Source organism: Apteryx mantelli, chromosome 6 (assembly GCF_036417845.1).
Source record: "Apteryx mantelli isolate bAptMan1 chromosome 6, bAptMan1.hap1, whole genome shotgun sequence".
Taxonomy (NCBI): domain Eukaryota; kingdom Metazoa; phylum Chordata; class Aves; order Apterygiformes; family Apterygidae; genus Apteryx; species Apteryx mantelli.
The window spans coordinates 27,492,692-27,512,923 of NC_089983.1; the positions used below are offsets into that span (position 1 = coordinate 27,492,692).

A 20,232-nucleotide genomic window follows, 5' to 3' on the forward strand; every position below is an offset into this window, starting at 1 on the left:
AAATGCGTAGATGTTTGCAGGATTGTGACCTAAAGCATTATCTGAGAATTTCCCTCTTCACATTAATGTGCCGTATTTAAGAATTTTGTACAAGGCGACCAGTATCTTCCTAATTTCTATTTTCAGATTCTTTTAGTCATAACATTTATAATTGCAGTTTCTGAATGTACCATTAGTAGGTGATACAAACACTAAATAGTAGAGCAATTAACACTGAGAATGCTATTACAAATAGATCCAGAACAAAAGTGGAAATTCCATTCCAAGAAAGATTCTAGGCTATCAAAATATGGTTTTAACTTCAGTTGGAATGAAAGTTGAAATCATGATATTTTTCACAAATTGAAATGTTTTGAATTTGGTTAAAATACTGTGCTGAAACTTCATTATAAAATAAAAATACTCTTTGATAGTAAAGTCAAAACATCTCTATAAATTGAAATGACACAATATCAGCAAAACATTTCACCTAGTCAAAACAAAGTCTTTCAACATTCAAAGAAATAATAAAAGTGTTCCATTATAATAAAGTGTCAACAAAATCAGTACATTTCTGAAAAACGTTTTGATTTTATTGAATCAGCATTTTCTGAAAAGCTTCTGTCAGAATGTTTTATGAGCTCTTTTTGTAAGTGAAAAAAGAAATAGGAGTTCAGGTTAGTTTAGGATGAAACAAATTATATTAGTCACTTATAGCAACTGAACTGCACAATTTTATCCATAAAATTGATTTAAATGAAATGCTTTTGTTAGTTGCTTCAAGCTTATGGCACTTATATTAATTGATTAAAGATTCAGTAAATAAAATATAACTTTATTTCTGAGGTACCTGTTCCTTCCTTCCTTTTTAGCCATTCATGTCTTTTTGATCTTGCAGCTGTCATTATTTTCTCTTTAGTTGCATTTTTTTTTTAAACTATTTTTACATTAGTTTAAGAACATTAGCTAGTATAGTTCATTCCCTCAGTACTGGGCAGAAAGCTTCCTTGCTCCTACTGTCTTCCCAGATAAATAGATACATATGCCAATGTGAATTAATATTGCATTTGGTAATCTCATGGAAGAACATGTTTTCCCCTTTTTGTAGGAATGATGTAGTGATTGCTTCTTAAAAAACTAAAGTGGATTTTTATTATTTTATTTTTAAAATTTGTGGTTTTATAAGATATTGCAAAAATGATTTATATAGGAGCATAACAGGGGTATTGGGAGAAACAATTCTCCATGAATACAAAATTAGGAAAATAAATAGTAATAATTGTCCATAGTAGCATTCTGTTTGCTTTCTTACTTTGAGAAGTGATTATATAGTACATTATGTTGTCCCAAATAATGTTTCTTCAAGTTCAGCTACTGATCTTCTGCGTGTATAATTCCAGTAGATGTTTTCAGTAAATGGGCTGTTTTATAGGATTTATTTCCTTACTTCCAGTACTTCTTGGTTTGAAAGGTACGGCCAAGAGAATACAAAATCTTCTCCCCTCGTATAAAATATTTCCTCTCTCCTGGAGCTTTTTTAATGGGCCACATGAAAAGTGGTGTAAGAACAAAGTGTTCTTACTCAACGTTTCTGTATGAGTTTAGAATCATATTTGTTGCTTTTATATTAAAAAAAATGTAGCTTTTTAACTGATGTTAACTGTATTCCCTCTACAGGAGTCAGAATAATAAAATACTCTGTTTGCCCTTATTCATCAAAATATATGTATTTTTTGTTTTGTTTTTCTTTCTCCCTTGGTAGTCAGAGCTGTGTAGTTAAGTTTTACTAAGGTAATTGTGTGCCCACAAGAAGGCCTACATCATTCGCAGTGATGATGCATGAGAAGGAAAAACAGTTTTGGGTTTTAGATTTGCTGGGTTTGAAAAGTGAAATAGCTTATACTTCAAAAAAATTGTGCACATTTGAAACAACATAATTGAAAGACTAATCATGAAGCCCCAAGAGGGCGTTTAGTCACTTTGCAAAGCATAATAGCATTTTAAGCCTTCAGTTTGTCTTTTTGTAATAATGCCCTTTTTTTTTTTTTAAAGCTGTGGCCTTTTCCAGAAATAGCAGAAAAACAGTTGTATTAGTAAATGCTATGTTAGGTCTTCTCAAAGAAGACTTTCCTCCCAAGCTCCTTTTAGTCTGCTTCCATCTTGCCTCTAAAGTTTCCCGGAGTTCATATGCTTCCTCTCATGTGGTTTTCCACCATTTCCACTTCCCTCTTCCAAATTCCTATGTTACTTTATTGCATAAGATGCAAAGCCCTTGATTTTATTCCAGATCCTCTGTTTTATTTTCTAGTTTCTTTACTTGATTTTCTTTACTATTACCCAGCTGTATAATATATCAGTTCTGTGGAAAAATCTTCATCTTTATTTTCTAAAGTATTTAAAGACTTCTCTCAGTTGTCTGTCCTATGGAAGAAGCCCAGAAAGGGCTTGTATTCTTCTCTGTACTTCACAAGGCATAAATAAGTCTGTTTGACAGTAAGTCCACTATATCATTTTTTCACTTGATTTGGGCTGTTTTTGGATTATGTCCAGATCTCAAATATTAGCATATGTGTATTTTAAAAATATACACTGATAATTCATAATCATCTCTTCTGTGTTATCATTTTCTTAAGGTATTTTTTCACTTTGTGTTCATGATTGCTCTTTTACCACTTGCATCTGTTTTTTGTAACTAAGGCGTTCTGAGCTTTGGTAGTATTCAAAGGTAATAAAAGCAGTCAATATATGCTTTACAGGAGAGTGTTGGAGATTAACTGGCAAATGTTGTGTAGATAAGCTTCTTAGTGCCAAGTAGAGGAATTAATTGCATGAAGTTCATTGTTTTCAGAATATTTCTCTGTCTAGAAATGTAACATAAACAGCACATATTATTCCTAATATAGTCTAATTTTTCTTTTTATAACAGCAACTCTTAGAGTTAGACTTAATGGCTGCAGATGGAAGGAGTTGTTAGCTTTGTAGTCCATCAAATGTCCAAATGTTTTCACCCAGTAAGTTTGCTGGAACTAGATTCTCAGACAAAAATGAATTTTTTTTCTGACATCTGTTTCAGAACTGATACTTCTCAAGCATTTTTACTCAGCAGTGAAGTGGTTTACAGTATGTTTTGGTGCATAATTTACTGTTTAAAAACAAGATTAGAACAGTTCTTTTTCTCCTGCATCTCTAGTTTTTTCTCTGTGGAGATGATCCCTCAAAGGTTTCAATGCTGACATCAGTTAAAACAGTATTATTTCAGATCTGGCTGGTAGTTAACATGTATACCTTCCTTTGTGTGTCCACCATCACAAAACTGTACTAATGGTGCTGAGTTAGATTGATAGGAGAGGGGAGATTTTTTTTTAAAGGTTGTTTTCTATCAGATTCTCAACTAAAGCGAGGATGTGATCTGTGTTTGTAAAAATGACAAAATTCAAAAGGCTAAAATGCAGTGCTCCCCAGGGGAAAAAAAACTTCCGTTTTACTTTTGAGCATGGCTAGTGAGTGGGTTGTTTCTCTCTCTCTTTTTTTTTTTTCTGAAAAATAGTTATGCTTTTACAAACTGAAGGAATTTTTAATGTAATTCAGTTTCATGATAATTTCTTTAAAGGTGAAGGTTGGATTGTTATAAATAATAATCAAACTTAAAGCCACCTTGCTTTCCTGGCTATGACTTCAAAGAAGGGAATAATTCTTTCAGGCAACAATATTCCTTGTTGTCATTGCTTCAAGGTATGATCATGTAATCTGACAAAGAGAAAGGGTGGTTACTTGTTTCATTAACAAAATTAATTAGGGAGCAATGACTCACTTCTGAAAATGTAATTTAGGCTTCCAAGTCACTTAGGTGCTTTTGGAACTTTTAGTAGCCAGATTGCCCATTAATCTCATGATCTGTGGATCTCTCTGGCTCTCAGGATGTGTGCAGGTCTTCAAGGAGATCCCTCACGATAAGCGCTGGATGCAACAATAAACTTAACTCTCCTACCCACCCCACTATCCTTGCATTATCTTGATGTGTCAGGTTTTATCAACTAAACTTGTGCAATTATTATTGAAGGGGTCATATTGTCAGAAAGAGCTCCATCTTTGGATTCTTACTGATGCCAGATCATTTTAGTCATCTGACTATATTTCCCATCTGTGCATCTTTTTATGTTCTTACTGAGATATTTAGAAAGCCAAGCGAAATTATGTGACTAGCCTAGCAGCTGAATCATTGTATTTTATGTTGAATATCAATGCTGGCACAGAAAATGCAGGATCTTAACTCAGGTCTTTTTGAGTGATTAAAGGAGGAAGTGGATTTGTAAACAGTTTGCAGTGTAATCATGGATTTTTTTATCCAGGCATTTCTATAATTTAATAATAATTTTTGATGATGGTTTTTGTGTTTTCTGTTTTTTATTTGTTTTTGTGTTTGAGAATGTTCATTTTGCCTTTATGTAAATCTTACATCTTGCAGAAATTACCTAGGTGTATTAATTTTTATGCCTCATAGCTATTACTTTATAGTATTCCATATACACGAATAATTATGCATTATTTTATGAATAATAATGCATGAATATTTTCAGAAAGAGAGCACAGATGGTTTGTAATAATATAAGTAATTTACGTGTAAACTGGTATTATTTTAGTTGTTCAACCACATAAAAAAGAAAGAGCCATAATAAGCTCATTAAAATTAGAAGTGGTTTTAATTTTTTTTAATAGGACTAAATTTTCACTATAATGTGAAGTCCCATGCCCTGGTAATACGATGCAGTCCCAGCAGCCAAAATGTAACAGGGTTTATATTTGGCATTGACAGCCAAAAGGCAAAACACATTTTATTTAATCTTTGACAAATAGAGAGAAAAGTTATTTTTTTTTAATCTCTTTCTCTTTTTTTGTGGGCTTAAAATGAATAAACAATGGCCTTTTAAAAAACATGACTCATTCAAAAGTACACCTTAAATGAGGAATTGTTCAGTTAATTGAAGTGATTCCTTTGCCAGGTTTTGTATTGATGTGTACAGATTAATCTTTTTTATTCACAGTACAAGACTTGTGATCAAATAGTACTATTTTCCTCAAGATAAAAATCTTCATTTTGTAGCCAATTTGCACAGAATGTTTTTTAATAATGTCTGTATTTAAACTGTGCCTGTTTCTTTGTAACTATATTTTGTATTTCCAGTACATTATATTTGTATGCATGCTTTATACAGAAGAAGCACTCAAAATGATTTTTAGTACTCTCTTTCCCCCCCCCCCCCTTTTTAAAATCTTATGCAGAGCTCTTGGAGGAAAAAAGAACAAAGGCACATCAGGGTAAAAGTAGTAGGTGGAGTATTTTATTTTACTCATCTCCTAGAAAGCCTACATTAACGAGAATATGCCAAAAAGCCTACAAGACAAAATGCCCTACTAGATACACACACTTGTTATCGTTCATTATTAATACTGTATGAAGAGACTCCAAATAAAATAAAATACAGCAATGTAAGAAAGAATTATACATGTAATAGAAAAATCTCAAGCACTTTGTAATTCTTGTGAATATGAATTTAACATTTTGAACCATTCATTTCAAAGGAGGCATTGAACAGGGATTACGACAATACTCAGTAGAAATTTTGGAATGGTTTGTCATGCATAATGTTTACAAATGCTTTTTTTGATCTTTAATTTCCTATATGAAAGCGTAAAACCACAGTCACAGCTTCAGAATTAAATCTTTTGAAGACTGTAACCTAGTGAGTGGGGTGAAAAATGTCAAGTCCAATGACACATGTTCCCACTAGAACAAGCGGTTTCTTTACTGATCACTTTTTGCTTGTCTTTTTAAAGGTACAATGTCAAACTTGTTTTATTGTTTTATTGTTTTTTTTTTTCACTGCCTGATAGGTCTTTGAAACTGCACCAAATGATTTATCTTTCAGCTGCTTTTATTGCGGTAGCCTACTTTTGGCTTATTTGGGCTTTCAGCATGCTCAAGGGACATTGCTATTTTTAAAAAAACATTTAAATTAATATTATAGTTAAAGATTATTATTCAAGTTGATATTGGTGCTTGACTATTTGACCAGTTTCTCATCTAAGTGACATAAACAATTAAGTTACAGCAAAACTGTAATTTGAGTTAATTGTGTTTTGTAGGTCTCTGAACAAAATGAATTTCATTACACGGTTTTCTGCTTTATATCTGAGGAAAAGCAAGATGCAGCAGAGGTACCGGAATAGTGGACGACCAGCTGTTCCACTGGGATCACGGATTTTGACTGATCCTTCTAAGGTTTTTGAGCATAACATGTGGTGAGATGGCTCTTCAAGGTTTACTTTTGCATATATATATATATTTCTTTTTTTTACTATGATGAATCATGGTATTTCTGTATCCATAATGATGGACTAACAGAACAGATGTCAAAAGGTAGTGCTAGAGAGAACTTTAGACTGTCAGAACTAACCTGACAGTTATGGAGCTCTCAGTGACTTGCATAAAAAGTTACTGAGCAATGAAAGACAAAATATTGTTATAGGTCAGTAATGAGTTAGGAGACAGAAAGTGTAGAGAAAAGTAAGTAGTCCATTTTGTCGTAGCAGAAAGTTATTAATTAGGTGCTATAATGTTGCATACCAGATTAGTACTGTATTGTAGAATTGATGCAATATCAGAAGGAATATGTAAATTACTTGTGTTCTTCTAAGGTTAATTATTTTAACTTGCGAAGGTGTGCTGAAGATGTTACAGATAGTTCGGCAGAGATTGCCATACAACAGATGATTGTAGTCAAAAAAGTAAGTCAAATCTTAACATATATAAGGGACGTAATAATAGAGAAAACATTAACATGTAAATGTTAGTCAGTTAAGAAGTGCCTCGATTTGCAGCAGTGGTTCTCCATCTCTAAAAGGTATTTTATTATTAATGGGGCTCAGAGAAGAGTGAGAACGCTGTTCAGTGCAATGGGAAAACTGTCTTATAAAGGAAGATCAAAAAGACTAGGATTTTTGAGCTTGGAGTGGAGATGAATAAGATAAAAGTATTCAAAACAGTAAGTGGTACAGATTAGGAACACCAGGAATTTTTATTCCCACAGTTTATAACTCAAAAACACAGGGTATTTGGTGAAAACAGAATTGGGGGAATTCAGAGGCTATATAAGAAATTCTTTTCTGTGTCATTTTTTAATATGCTTTAGAACTCTGCAACACACAATTGTTGAGAACAAGGATTTAGCAATACTTGAAAAGGGACCGGACATGACTAATGATAACCAAATGCCAGCTACAAGAAACATGTTGGAAATGCTATTGAAACAGAAGGGTAGTTGATGACATGTTTCAGGGCTTAAGCTTCCTTGAAGGCTGAAGAACAAGATGGGACAATGAGATGTATTCTCTTTGCTTCATAACAGTAATCTTCTGAAGTTCTTATACTTTGCTCAGAGGTGTACACTGCTGACAGCTGTCAGAGAAGGTATTAGACTAGCTGGCACTCAGATCTGATGCATCATGGAAGCATCTTTCCACTGAAATGAAAATTCCAATTTACTGTTTGTTTTTGTTTTAGAAGTACATTTTATTTGTTAATTAGGTAAATATAACCTAAATTATTTCAAAAGTGTCCCTAATAAAATTCTACTAAATCAAAAAGGTTATCAAAGAAAACAGTGACACAAATGATTGTCTTCTAATTAATACAGTAAAATCTTCATTATTATTATTTGTCTTTAAACTTGGGCTTAACTGATGAGGTAAGATATGCAAGTTGAACTTAGCTGAGCAGTGGATATTGTCTTCCTTGACTTCAGTAAGGTTTTTGATGCTGTCTCCCATAACATCCTCATAGACAAGCTCAGGAAGTGTGGGCTAGATGAGTGGACAGTGAGGTGGATTGAGAACTGGCTGAATGGCAGAGCTCAGAGGGTTGTGATCAGCGGTGCAGAGTCTAGTTGGAGGCCTGTAGCTAGCGGTGTCCCCCAGGGGTCAGTACTGGGTCCAGTCTTGTTCAACTTCTTCATCAATGACCTGGATGATGGGATAGAATGCACCCTCATCAAGTTTGCTGATGATACCAAACTGGGAGGAGCGGCTGATACACCAGAGGGCTGTGCTGCCATTCAGAGGGACTTCAACAGGCTGGAGAGGTGGGCGGAGAGGAACCTCATGAAGTTCAACAAAGACAAGTGCAGGGTCCTGCACCTGGGGAGGAATAACCCCAGTCAGCAGTACAGGCTGGGGGCTGACCTGCTGGAAAGCAGCTCTGCTGAGAAGGACCTGGGAGTGCTGGTAGACAAGAAGTTGACCATGAGCCAGCAGTGTGCCCTTATGGCCAAGAAGGCCAATGGTATCCTGGGGTGCATTAGGCAGAGCATTGCCAGCAGGTTGAGGGAGGTGGTCCTCCCCCTCTACTCAGCCCTGGTGAGGCCACATCAGGAATACTGTGTCCAGTGCTGGGCTCCCCAATATGAGATGCATGGAGCTCCTGGAGCGAGTCCAGCAAAGGGCTACTAAGATGATGAAGGGACTGGAGCATCTCTCTCATGAGGAGAGGCTGAGAGAGCTGGGACTGTTCAGCCTGGAGAAGAGAAGACTGAAGGGGGACCTTATCAGTGTGTATAAGTATCTGAAGGGAGGGTATAGAGTGGATAGGGCCAGACTCTTCTCAGTGGTGCCCAGTGATAGGACAAGAGGCAACGAGCACAAACTGAAACACAGACAGTTCCATCCATGAGGAAAAACTTCTTTACTGTGAGGGTGACTGAGCACTGGAACAGGTTGCCCTGAGAGGTTGTGCAGTCTCCTTTCTTGGAGATATTCAAAAGCCGTCTGGACACAATCCTTGGAAACGTGCTCTAGGTGACCCTGCTTGAGCAGGGGAGTTGGACTAGATGATCTCCAGAGGTCCCTTCCCACCTCAAACATTCTGTGATTCATATACATTATTATTCTTTTCTAAACTAGAGGTTCCCAAGCCATGGTACACATACCACCTCAAGGCCAAATCTGGTTCCTTGTTCAAGGAAGCTGAAAGCTGGCTGGTAATTGTGTTTTGAGTGTAAAGTCTCTATCTTTGTTCTATAAATCTGTATGTAGTATAGTTTCTAAGCATCTTCCAGACTCAGTACCTGCTGTTAGGTGGAAAAATCCTTTATTTGTGTGAAAGCTGATTCAAATGTAGGCTGTATAGTCTATCTAGGTAGGAATAGATTTTAAGAAAAAGGCCACCCTTTTTCTGTAACATTGTGCCTAGGCAAAACTCAGTTTTGTTTCATTTTTTTAATTTCCTTCCAAATAGCTGATCATGTATAGCTTCAGTTTTTCTTGCTTTCGATGACAGAGTAATACAGAGTTCTCAAACTATGATACATGTGGTTGGGATGAATTGTGAAGATGGGTGTGACAATGGGGGGTGCAAAGATCTGTTGGGAACAGGGTTAGTTAGGCAGTGGATCTGTAGATGAATCCATATAGCTCCCAAGGGAAACAGATGCAACAGAGGAAGTTGGAATAGAGATTGCATGGATTGCACGAAAGTCTGATAAATCAAGAACCTGGCTGTGAAATTGGGGGGGCTACTTGGATCTGAAGCTGGCTGAATCATCAGGGTTCTTCTTAGGGAAACAAGGAGAATCAGGATGAGTAGTGGTTGAGCTGAATAGATCATGTAGGGTAGGCACAAGGAACAGATCTTTCCTAGTATTATGTATGAGGATTCATATACCCTCTTGTTTTCCATTCATCTTGTTAGGTAGTTTATAAAACAACACCCATCTTTTTGCCTGTTTACGTGAATTGACAGGGAGCCAAGAATTGCCACCATTGCTGCTAGGAATACTAAGCAAATTAAATTTGGGCACTAATGCTTTAGATGTTTGCTGTGGTACTTTTCTGTCATTCAGAGAGAGAAGTACTGAATGATGCTGAACATAGGAGCAAAAAGTTTCTTATTCCATTCAGGTTAGTAATTGGCTTAGTTTTCACGTTAGGGGTTTGAAGATAATTAGACACTACGTTAGCAAACAGGTTAATGGAAAAGGGATAAGTTGAGCAAGCTGAACTGAAAGTAGCATTGCCTGATCTTGCATCATGTCTACTTGTGTTAACAGTTCCTGATGTGGTTAAAATGGAGACCTTGCTTTACCACTGTCAAAGTTCAGCTTAAAACACTTCTGAATTTAAACACTTCCATGCTTAAAATTCCTCTGTATTCTGTGTTTATGCTAGCTTACAATGCTGAAGAAGCTGTCTCATTTTAAGCACTGAAGCTACTTAAATAGTTTACATAAGAGCTATGCCATTTCCACTCTCTCACAGATTTTAGTCAAGACGTGTTGCTGCTGCTGTCCCATAGTTGTGTATGATGTCTTTCATATGGATGCTTCTAGAATAGAGCCAAGAGATACTTCTTCAGCTTCAGGAAAATCCCAAGGAGATACAAAAGGAAAAAAGAATTGTCGATTAAGATAGAGAACCTCAGACACATAGAATACTGTATGTGGAGTATATAAGGGCTCTAACAGACATGTGATGATGTGTTAAAATTGATCAAGCATACGAGCAAGACATACAGTCTGCCCTTCTGACAGATACTATTGCCATCTGAATAGTCCTTGGTTTCAGCTTGCTAGAATAGGCAAGGTCAAAAACAGCAATGAGGGAAGCAAGTTTTTCCAAGAGGATGGTTGGCTGGTAATGCTTCAGTGGTTCAGTTTTATTCTACTACAGTACATCTTTCAGTGCCTTGACACTATGCAGGAATATTTTGTATATGAACAAATACAGAAAGGGGAGAGGCAACCTGTAGGGGATAACAATGAGAAATATTTCAGTAGACATGAGGAAATCTGAGGCAAACATGAGGAAACATGAGGAAGTCTGAGGCAAGCAGACAAATACATGCCAATTAGTCTCCCACAATTAACAAAGAGGAACACGTAAGGCCTAAACTACCTGTATGTCACCAAGTATAGGACAGGAGGATGCTAGATAGATTGTAGAGACAATCAGCCCCTTTCAAGTTGGTGCATTGTTCCTTCTCCCACTGTAACCAATGGAATTTTAGTCATAGGCTTTCATTTAACTGATTTCAGGAGGTTTAGGGTCTAACAGATTACTTGAATTCTGTTGTCTAATTTAATAGTATTTCTAAAACTGTCTTTAGACTGAAAGATTTGAGGGAACAGCTGCTTCATTTTGAAAAGCTGCCAGGACATTTTTGGGCACTCCCCATTGTGGCCTGATCCAAACAGAATCTGCAGGGAATGCAGGAGCTGGGTAATCAGGGTCAGGTCTTGGCTTGGTTCTGTGTACATTTAATGGATTAATATAACATTAGGTGAACTGCTTCACACAAATATACATAGTGTAGACCCTGGAACCATCACAGCACTGCTTGTCTTTTCTTACAGATGTCTTATTCTCCCTTTTTAAGTGTTTCCTGTCTCTGTTCCCTGAATAGGTAAAATCGTGTTCCAGCAATTCCACTTATTCTGCTTGAATAGGTGGAGTATGTTCCCTGTTTCATGAACAGCTGATTACTTAGCTAAATGACCTTTGTTCCTCCCATCATAAACATTAGTAATATGAGAGGTTTCTTGCATCAGGGTCTTTGCTGATAGGTCTATATCCAAGTCAGATACAAGTCCAATGGGATACTCAAAATACGCTCCTATAAACCCTATATCCTATATGTTAATTCCATTCTTAAGAAAAAAGTGCCTACCACTTCAGCTGGAAAGTTTTTCTTAACATTTCACTTGAGTTTTACCTTGTAATTAATTTTTATGTATAACACACTGAAACTTAGTTTTTAACTCTGTCAGTGGTCATGACCTTGTGGTCATTTGTTTGCATTTCAAAAAATAAAAGTATTTGAAATGTAGGAATAATGATTTTTGAAATCTTGACTCCTTTGTTTATTAGCTCCACAGTGATTGTTTGCAGATCATAGAGAGCTAAATATTTTATCAAGTTTAGACTGTTTATACTATAGCACTGTTTTACATGATGCTGATTCCATTGAAATATAATATAAACAAGCATAGATACTACAAAACATCTCCCTAAACCACTGCTTACCATGAAATTGTTGAGTGAGTTCCCAGGAAGTATGGTTCTGTTTGACACATTTCAGGTTATCAGGTGCCAAATGCTGTAACTGTCAGCTTATAGTGGAAAAGCTTAGGTGATGCACTGTTTTTGCTGAAATGTAATATGTAGTACATTACTTGAACAAAATGAATTTGTTTCATACAGGGTAGCTTAGGCAAATAAGGCTAGCATGATAACACAAGGAAGCGACACTACAGTTTTTATCACCGTTAATATGACAAATTATTGAGCAAAGGGAAGTCTAGAGAGTATCTTGCAGAAAGAACAAAAAGACAGTGTACAACAGAGTTGATGAAAATGATCAGCTACTAAGATCACTGGCTAGGAGAGAGCATTATACTATCTGTCAGGATTGTGGCTACTGGAGCTTAGAGGAAAGCAAAAAACACCCTCCAGAGCTGTTGGAGTTCCAGATTTCTTTGGGTTCAACTGAAGGAGCATCTTACATAAGAATGTATTTCTGTAATATTGGAATAAACAATGTAGCTAATTTGTGACTGTTCCCCCCCAACCCCCAAAATATTAAGCAAAATCATGTTTAAAGGCAGATTCTTCAACTACCATTTTGCAGGGACCACATGCAGTGGTCTCAAGAAGAAGAAGAGCGTGCCAAGGACAAAGCAGCAGAGAACTCACTTGTGAAAGTCCAGTTAGAAGACCAAGGTAAGAAATTGCATAATGGCTTAAAAATTACTATTCTAATACCATCTATTAAAGCATTTAAAGATGCTTTAAAAATTCAAGAGCATTCCTTTAATTTTTAAATTTTCCTTATCTTTTGTTTGTTTTCATTTGTTGTCTTAAAGGACTGTCTCAAAATGTATTTTGCTCGCAATTCAGTTATTTATTGGAGCAATCTTGCCTTTTCCTGGGGCAACAGGCTTTATGTAAAACAATGAAGTCAGCATGTTGCAATTGCCAGTTCTGTCACTCCTTTTGCAGTGCTTCAGAATAAAACTTCCACCACACAGACCGTTATGTTCACAAAAAGAAGTGAATTTGCAGCCAGCTGGGGTACTGAGATCTAAAGTTCCCATGCACAATATTCAAATCCTTTGTAATGATTTGTGCACTGTTTAGAGGGCTAGTGTTTCTACATAGCCCATATTTCAGCTAAGTACCATGAAAGTTATGTTACTGGTTCCAGCTTGGTGCCTTGGGCAGCTGGAAGTGCTTCAGGAAGCAGTGTGCTCACTTCAGGTGGAAGGTGTTCCCATGCATCATGCAGAGTCTACTCTATAAATGATTAAGGAATTTCATGCCTGTCTTTAGAGGGAAAACTTAATGTATTCTGCATTTCTGAAGAATGATAGCTTTAGGTTCAAATGGGCAAATTAAACTTCAGACCAAACTTTTTGATAGTTTTGTATGCCAAAGCTGGAGTACTAAGTTGATTGTAACATAGAAAACTGGATTTTTATTTTGTTCTGTTTTTAGATAGATATTCTGAAAACAATTATTGTGTGTGGCCTGGGCATCAGTTTACTTAGTGTATCTTGAAGCTGTCGAATTAGATAGTGTGTTTATGACCCCAGGCTCAGTTTAATTGATACAACTAGGGCACATGCTGGACTGTATTTGAATTACCTGTGAATGTATCTTGGATTGTGTGCCCTTCATCACTTTGAATGCTCTGGAACTGAGGCCTCTTTTTTTCCAACTCCTACGTTTTTGTGTTTTATTACAGAGAACAGGCAGTCATTTTTGATGATAGCTGATGGGAAGGAGTCATTGCGTAGTAAGCTGAAATTGACCCTATTTTGGGCCTTCCTGTCATCTTGCCCTTTTCTGTTCTTGCCTTTCTCATTCATTGTCCAAATCCAGGAGGACAATATTTGTTTTTCAAAATTAACATCTAATATTTTCATTGTTTTTGTATGAAACAGTTGAAAATGTGCTCATGGTTAAAAAGTAATCTGTTTAACCATGCGGCTCACGGAACCTTTTGCTCTTCATCTACAATCAATTAGAACGTAGTTCCTGCTTGTTAGAAATGAAATAATCAGGCATTTGTCTATTACCAAGAAATACAAGAATCCAAAGACATTTCCCATGAATGCCTCTCTGTTTAAAACTTGAATAGGTGAGCACTGCTGATATTGTTCCTTCAAAAAGCTTCAGCTTCATTCTGCAAGTGGAAGTACATTTTGGTCTATTTGTGTTAACAATGAACTAGACGGAAGCTAATGAGCAGGTTATTTTGGGGCCTTGAAAATTACAAAAAGGGGGGAAGAAAAGACAGATTTCCATAATACTATGATATCACTAAAACAGAGTAGTTCTGGTGAGCCTCAGTAAAACAGGAGAAGTAAAACTGAATGAACTTTGGATACTGGTTTTACGTATTTGGTATACTTACTAACATGTCCAGTTTCTTCTCAGACATGACCACTGGCTGTAGTATCAAATACATGTCATAATAGATTCTACTAAGAAGAAAAAACAAACAGACCAAGTAAAAGATTGTTTTTGTTTCAGAAGCTTACACATTCGTTAGTTCTGTGATTTTTACATGCTTTGGAAAATTCAGTAGTCAGGCAGCTATTTAAAATAAAATGAGCAAACCTTCCTTCTCCCCCAGAAAACCCCAAGAGCCAAGAGGCTGACTGCCCACTCTGTTTTAGGAAACTTTCAGAGACTAACAAAATAAAGTTAAGAGTACAAAGTTGTTGAACTGGCAAGTAACATTTAATGTTATCTTCTAATGAATTCAGAAAATAACTGTTAGTAGAGTTGATACAATAATTATGGTTTTGGTAACATCTGTTGGAAAAAGAATTTATAGGAATACTGCATGAGTGGCTATTACACAGTGGAGCAGGAGTGGAAAGTACAGTGTCATTTCACTTGAACCAATTTAATACCATACTAATACAATTTGAAGGCTGACTTCAGTCATTACTTTCCTTTACTAAATACATTCAGAAATCTAGAAAACTTGCTGGGAATTTAAATACAAGGGTTCTGAGGAAACCTGTGGAAAAATAGTGACTATAGCAAGGGGTGGTGATGATTTATGAATCTTTTGAACAGAAGGTTTGTTTTTATCTTTGAGCTGAGCAATCTCTATGAATGTGCAACTTAAGACTATTGAAATCTGGTATATATGACCTCAATTAACTCTGCACTGACATTGTAAAACAACTCTGTACAATTATTCAACGTGGCTGAGTCTTGTCCTTTAATAATACGATTGGATGTATTAAATGTTAATTTTTAAAAATTATGCAGATTTTTGGGACAAGGCATTCTGCCACCTCTTTGCCACTTTCCACTGCTTGTCTGTGTGTCTAATATTATTTTCAGCCTTTTTTATCTTTAAAAAGCTGTAACAATTTAGGAAATAGTATGTTAAGATTTAAATGAGCATAATAGGTGAAATGCACCATATATGTACTCTGTACTATATTTTAAAAAGTAAATAAACAGGTAGTATGAGTGTGTAGGGACAGATTCAAAAAGATAATACATTATATGATGTAAAGTTAGCAAGAGATGTCAAGGGTAACAAGAAAAATTCTGTAAATGCTTTTGGGAATGAGGGAAAAACTAGAAAAAGATTTGGTTCAGTACTTAGCAGAAGAGATAAAGAAGGGAAAATCATCAACAAAAGAGATGCTGAAAAAGCTGAAATTCTTATCTTTTTATCAGCCTTCCTTTGAAAGGGTTAGCTGCAGTCTAGTGGCTAGCACAATTAATACTAGTGAGAAGACTACTTATTCTAGTACTGAGAAAGAACAGGTTACAAAGCACATCCATAGAGTATATGGATGACCAGAAAAGGAGGAAAGAGACTATTTACCTTTTTAAAAAAGGAGGTGGGGAGAGAAGAGTCAGAGAATTACAGTTTTAATTCCTGGAAAAATACTGGAAGGAATAATCAAGTGCTTGCAGACACTGGGTTTGGAAGAACAAAGGAGATGAATACTGGCCAACAAATATTTTTCAAGAAGAAGTGATATAAAACCAGGCTAATTTCATTCTTGGAGAAGGTTGTGAGCCCTGGAGATAAGGAAAAAACAGCAGATGTCGTAAAACTTGTCCTTAATTAGGCTTTCAGCTGTGTTTTACTTGAACGTCTCATAAGCGAGTTAGATGAGAAGGATCTAATGAAACTACTTCTGGGTGAATGAACGCTTAGAGAGTTCCTTTCAGAATGGAGGGTTGTACTGGGCAGAGCACCATTTTGTTCTGCATCCAGTACTGCTTGGTGTTTCCCATTCTTGAAATCACTAATGAAAACTTGAAGATGATAACAAGTGAGGAGGTGTTTCAAGTATGGTGAAAGAGAGGATTAGAAATGAGAAAGATCTTGACAAATTGAAATAATGATCTGAAAGAAATGGAGTTAAATTTGCTGAAGTGCAAAATACTTTGCTTAGGAATAATCTCCTGAAAAAAATACTGGGTTCTGGAACAATTGGTTAGGTAGTAATTTTGCAGAAGAAGATCTGAGGGTTGTGGTGAATCACTAGCTGAATCAGCAGTGTCATGCTGTTGCAAAATGGCAAGCCGAGATGTATAAAAAGGATTACAGCCTGTAAGACTCATAAAATATTCCTTTTGTTCTGTGTTGGTAATGTCTTTTCCTGGAGTACAGCACCAAAAAGAAGTAGATCAATTAGAGTTTAGAGAAGAAAAAATTAAAATGATCAGAGGTCTAAATATCATGACTTCTGTGGGAAAAAAAGGCTTAGAAAATCTAGAAAAGAGATTGTTTAGGGGAGACATAGTAAAAGACTTCAAATAAATACGTTTTGCGAAGAGAAGGGATTAATCTGTTCCCTGTCTGCTGTGTTAATGGGACAAGAATTACTGGAACCGATTTGCAATAAAGAAATTTCAGGTTGGATAGTGGAAAAAGTTTCTAACTGTATAGATGGTGAAGGACTGGAATACATTACTGAAGGAAGTTGTCCAATTTCCATCAGTGGAGGTGTTTAAGAACAGGTTAAACAAACTTCTGTGTGAAAGGGATGTGAATTCTCTGATTTGGTCAAGTCCTTTCCAGTGCTGTTCTTTGATTCCATAGGAATATGTTTTATAAATTAAAAGTTACACAAAGGTCTACTGTAAAACTTTTTGAAGTGTTTTCAAAGTAAGAAGGCCATTCTGTTGCTCCTGAATGTGTTGCTATTTTCTGTCAAAACTGCATTGTTGAATGGGTACGAATGAATTTATTTTGTATTGGCTATACAATAGCATTGATTAGTTCACGGAACTCGATTTCTAATTAATGTTTTCTAGAGAGGTGACTGTCGCTGTCAATAAATTTTCAATTGTTCGTAGAGTTTCATAAATCAAGGAATTAATTTCAATTCAGTATTTCTTAAATAGGAAAAAGCATGGAAAATATTTAATTGAACAGATGCATTGGTATTATAATTTGGGGTGTGAAAAATTGTCCAAGAAGCTCATGACTGCATATTTTAGTGATGCTGCCCTATTATGTCACTGTATACAAATAAAATTGATGATGCAGAAAGTCTGTCTGTCCCATTCTAAGTGAGATAAAATCTAATTAAACGCTCATGGAGTTTTTTGTGAAACCAGGTTGAGACCCAGAATCTATGCCTTTTTATTTAAAGGTGCACAATATGGGAAGCACATTTCTTAAACTGTAGATTTGGGGTCCTAATTCTGTGTTGTTTTACATTATTATGCAGTTAAGCTCATATTCACCCAGTTTTTGTTTTGTTTTTATTTCAGATAAATATGAGAAAGAAGCCAGTAAATACTGGAATGAATTTTATAAGACTCATAAAAATAACTTTTTCAAGGATCGCAATTGGCTGTTTCTGGAGTTCCCAGAAATTCTTCCAGAAAAAAAGAGAGAACAGTTGAAAACAGAGGAAAAATCTTCAGAATCCATAAAAATAAATAGTACCAGCTGTTTTCCTCACCAGGATTTTCCTGGAATGCTTGAGGAAGGAGAAGAATACTGGAAGAATAATTATGGGGAAGACTCTACTTCTGTACAAGGACAAATATATAACAAAAAACAAGCAAAATCTGTTACTGACAATCCTCAGGGTAAAAACTGTAGAGAGCAACTTGGCGAGCTAGAATCCTTCCCTGGTAGTGGTGCTGCTTACAGAGTGTTAGAGGTAATGCACTGCAAACATTCCACCCATGATTTACAACTCCACATAATTGCTCAAAAGTATGGATAAAGATGCTTAGTAACTATCAAGAAGTAAACATTCAGAACTTAAAGTACGACATTCATTTAAGGCAATACCTTTCAGAAGAACCTAGGATCTGGGCTTTGTTTCTCCTTGAAAGCTTCTCCCAAATTAGGATCTGGGGCTAGATGGCCAGATTCCATTGAAAGTCACTTGAAATTGGGTTTCTAATTTCCTAAAGAAAATTCTCTCTTAAAATGCTATGTTCTCCATAGTCAACATATTCTGTCCAAATGGTGAAATTGCACAAGAATATTGCATTTTCCTATGCAGTTGTTTCTGAGGGTTGTGTTCTTTCTTAGCACTGGAAAGATATTGAGGAGAAACCTGGTCATAGGAGAAGTGATATGAGAGTTTTTGTATAAGCAATTTATTCCTTTTCTGTCCAACATATCTTCAGGTCTCACGGGTCCTGCCTACCACCAATTTAAGACAAAAATCCTAAAGTACGAGGTTTTATTTGCTTATTTATTTTAACTTTTTGTTTCTCTCTCGATTCTAGGTTGGTTGTGGTGCTGGAAATAGTGTCTTTCCTATTTTGAAAGTTCTGTGGTAGGTAGTGCCAGATTTTCAAATAGAAAAGTTGCATTCTCATCTTCTGTATTTTCTTCAAATCTTGGTGCTAGACCAGTGCTGCAAGAAGTGTTGCCTGGACTTCTTTAGAGCCCTGAATTTCTGATTGCTTCCAGACCACAAAAAATGTGGGTAGTGCCATTTCAATATATTCCTTACACTATTCAGTTCTAGTCTTGAGGGGACCATGTGTGCTGACGAGGAGGTAGGTTTGTTTTCAGATGCATTCAGGCTGACATTTTGTAGTTAGTCTCAGGCAGGTTAAATTTCCTCGTCCCTTGTCTCGTATGTCTCCATACAGCTACCAGATACTGTCTCTTCAAAGAGCCAAAATCAAAGACAGTAAATAATGGTACATGATTTACTGGCAAGAAGTTGTATTATTCCAAATTTGGCTAATAACACTTTGTCATATTGCTTCAGGTTTTAGTGCCAAGGAAAGCACAAGTCCTGTATTGCATTACTTAATTCCCTGAGACACCTAATCCACTTAGCTTCTGTTTTCAGAAAAAGGTGTTATGACAGCATGTCCTCCGTGATAGGAAGGCAGGTTTTATTGGAAAGGTTATGTGTGTATCAAGGGAGGTTGGAATTGATTTCTTTATGTACATGTCTCCAAGAGATTGTGTACAGCACAGTTCTTACTATTCTATAAACCAATTCTGATTACTAGGATCACCACTACGTGAAAGTACTCCGTTTTGCAGATATGGAAACAGACTAGGAGGATTCAAGTGGTGTGCCAGGGTCATACATGAAACCCATTACAATGTTAGCAATGCATCTTCATCCCAAAACAGTTGCTTTGCTTCAGACACATGAAAGGAAAGGGGAGCCCTGTGTCACATGAAAAGTTTGAGAAATAATGCTGCATAGGGGAAGGATCCTAAGTGTCTCTATTGAAAAAGATGAGACAAACTTTTGTGTTTTCCTCACAGGAGGCATTAGTCATAGGTTAGCATTTTTGATAATTAAGGATCCATTCATTTGGTATTTTTCCTTGAGATCTCTATTCTTATGCAAATCCTTCAGATGATCAGATCAGTGCATTGAACAACTCACACATTTGTCTTGTATACGAGCTGATGGAAGCATCTCTTATGTCTTAAATAGCTTTATAACACAGTTGTTTCTACTCTGTATTTAATAATATAAAAATTGCCTTTAGTATGCACACCAAAAGAAGCCAGAGTCAAGTATAGTTACACTGTGGCTACAAAAAAATTCCACTTAGGTTTGTTACATAATTTTAAAACGGCCCCCCCCCCAATAAAAATTCAGTCACTGCTTTTTAATAGAAAGCATCATGAAATAACCATCCAGATCAAGCTGTGTCTTTGTTTTAAATTGACCTTCAACAGAGCTCCTATTCTGCTTTAAAAAAAATGAA

The 20,232-nt window shown here is 36.1% G+C and overlaps 1 protein-coding gene across 11 annotated transcripts in view; it reads left to right on the forward strand.

The window, feature by feature from the left end:
- METTL8 (methyltransferase 8, tRNA N3-cytidine) overlaps window positions 1–20,232 on the forward strand; it is a 30,567-nt gene that overhangs the window by 1,877 nt on the left and 8,458 nt on the right. For 5 of the 11 annotated variants that reach the window (XM_067299074.1, XM_067299076.1, XM_067299078.1 and 2 more), the window contains exons 3-6: window positions 6,124–6,279; window positions 12,629–12,747; window positions 17,794–18,191; window positions 18,772–18,821. In XM_067299074.1, the coding sequence (XP_067155175.1) occupies window positions 6,124–6,279; window positions 12,629–12,747; window positions 17,794–18,191; window positions 18,772–18,821 (723 nt within the window). Of the gene's footprint in view, window positions 1–6,123; window positions 6,280–6,675; window positions 6,766–12,628; window positions 12,748–17,793; window positions 18,192–18,771; window positions 18,822–20,232 lie in introns of those variants that run through there. The other 6 variants (XM_067299079.1, XM_067299082.1, XM_067299080.1 and 3 more) reach the window with 6 other exon arrangements.